Raw genomic sequence first — 2,500 nt, forward strand, 5'->3', positions numbered from 1 at the left:
TCATTTAAAGGTTGTTTCTTTTGTTTCATTTTATTTCGTACTGATCCCCCATTAGCTAATTCTAGAATTAAAAAAAGTCTTGTTTTGTCTTCAAAATATGCTATAAGTTCTAATATATTTACATGTTTTAAGCTAGCTTGTATAATAATTTCCTTCAATACTTGTCGTTCAATATTTAGAGACATAATTGTATCTTTTGCCATTACTTTAAGGGCGACATTTTTGTTTTCTTCCTTTTTTATTATTGCTTTAAATACCAATCCTGTTCTTCCATTACCTATTGGATATTTATCTACAACAAAATCGCTCTGTTCATATTTTCTTTCGTTTTGTCTTAAGTTGAATGATGATAAAGGTTGTAGCATAACAGTCTCCTCATCATCCAATTCTTCATCCATCTTGTTGGAATCTTTTGCATCTTCATCGTTTTCTATTTCTCCTTTTTTTTCTATTATCTCCTTTTTTTTTTCGTTAGCTAGCCATTCAAAATACGACATTTCTTTTTTTTCATTATTATTTTGTGAATTATTAGACTTCGCCTTTTCTGAATTACTATTTATTATTATCATTTTATTTTTCATCGATGTTGTATTATTATCACAACTATTACTTTGCTTTCTAAACATCATGTTGTTATTGTTAATAATATTATTATTTTTTAAATGAATAGCATCTTTTGCCTTTTTTAAAAATAAAGAGTTACCACTATTGCCATTATTATTACAACTATTAATATTATTATTATTATTATTATTATTATCATTATTGTTGTTGTTTTTGGTTTCTATTTTTTTAATTATTGGTGGTATTGAATTACTTTTAATTTTATACTTCATTTTATTATTCTTATATTTTTCCATTTCTTCATTTATAATATCTTTGAACCCACCCTTCTCAGTTAAACCTTTGGCATTATAATTTTGATTCACTGCTTTGTCTACTTTCACTCCTTCTGGATGAAAACTTTTTTGTTTTTCCTTATTAGGATCAATTTTTTTTATACCTACCATTTTTTCATTCTTGCAATTATTCTTATTAATATGTATATAATTATTACGATAATTATTGTTTAATGTGACTGGATTGAGAACCCGTTTTTCTTTATTCGTATCTACCATACTATTTGTATTTGGAACATTTCTTTTTTTCAAATTCATTCCTTTTACACCCTTATTTATATAATTAAAACTTGTCTTCTTCTTGTCTTCATACAAATCAGATTTATCATTTAATTTTATACTATCAACATTAATTTTATTCCTTATAGATGTATATTTCAAATTTGTAAGATTTTTATTTTTTTTTATAAGTCCACCCTCCTTGAAATTTTTTGTAGAGCTACTACTAATGGAAGTACTATTTATTCCTTTATTTGTTAGCAAGTTTGTTTTTTTTATCATTAAATTATTTTGTATTTTGTTCATATTATTCTTTTCATTCGTCAATATTTTAGAGTCATTTTTTATTCTTCTATTTAAATCAACATGATTATTATTTAATTTCCCTTTTTTTTGTTTATCTATTATAATATTCATATCATCATTTATTTTAGTACTTGTATTTTTTTTTTCATCATTATTTTGTTTTATAAATACCTTTCTTTCTAAATCGCTTATTTTTTCTTTATCCTTATAAATATTTTTTTTTATGTTCTCGTTATTATTTTTTAATAGTTCACATTTTTTATCATTCTCTTCATTCTTCTTAGAATATAAATGTGGAGATATAATTTGTTTTTTATTTTTTGCAAACGTATCTGCACTACTACTTGTTATATTTTTTCTATGATGAATAGAAATAAAGGAGCTATCATTGCGTTCTTTATTCTCTACTATCATATTGTTATGATCACCCTTAACATTTATCTTATTATTGCATACTTCAGAGACAATATCTACGTTTGAATTATTTCTCTTTCCTTTATAATTATTAATAAACTCCTTGTTCCTCTTTATGATATTATTCTTTCCATGATCATGCACATATATTTTTTTCTCATTATCTGTAACATCTTTTTTTATTGTTTTTATAGTTGCATTCAGTTTTTTATTTGATAAAGTACTTGGTATTTTAGATGATAAAACATTAGACGTACAAGTTTTAGATTTAGATAATAAAAATGTTTTTTTTTTAACATAATTTATAGGTTCTTTTTTATCATAAAAAGAAGGTTCCTTTTTATCACAATTTATAGGTTCTTTTTTATCACAATTTATAGGTTCTTTTTTATCACAATTTATAGGTTCTTTTTTATCATTATTTGTTAATATTTTATTTTCTTTCTGTAACATATCGTTGGTATCACAAAAATTGTTGCTCACTTGATATGTATTATATTTCTTTACCTGTTCTATCATAATTGAATTTTCATCAGTTAACATTTTTTGATATTCATTTTTTATTTCTTTATAAAGATTAATTTCTTTGTATCCTGTTTTTTTCTTCCTATCTATATGATCTAATAATGAATTTATCTTAATATTAGAGTTAACATTATCAA

General features: G+C 23.0%; 1 protein-coding gene across 1 annotated transcript in view; it reads right to left on the reverse strand.

Moving 5' to 3' along the window:
• The window catches only part of PGSY75_0309200 (putative serine/threonine protein kinase), a gene marked incomplete at both ends in the record, with an annotated part of 5,145 nt that overhangs the window by 976 nt on the left and 1,669 nt on the right, over nt 1-2,500 (reverse strand). The window contains one exon of the mRNA XM_018783947.1: nt 1-2,500. This exon is cut by the window's left edge and continues 352 nt beyond it; it is cut by the window's right edge and continues 1,669 nt beyond it. Coding sequence (XP_018643530.1) covers nt 1-2,500 — 2,500 coding nt within the window.

This window comes from Plasmodium gaboni, chromosome 3, assembly GCF_001602025.1.
Source record: "Plasmodium gaboni strain SY75 chromosome 3, whole genome shotgun sequence".
NCBI classification, from domain to species: domain Eukaryota; phylum Apicomplexa; class Aconoidasida; order Haemosporida; family Plasmodiidae; genus Plasmodium; species Plasmodium gaboni.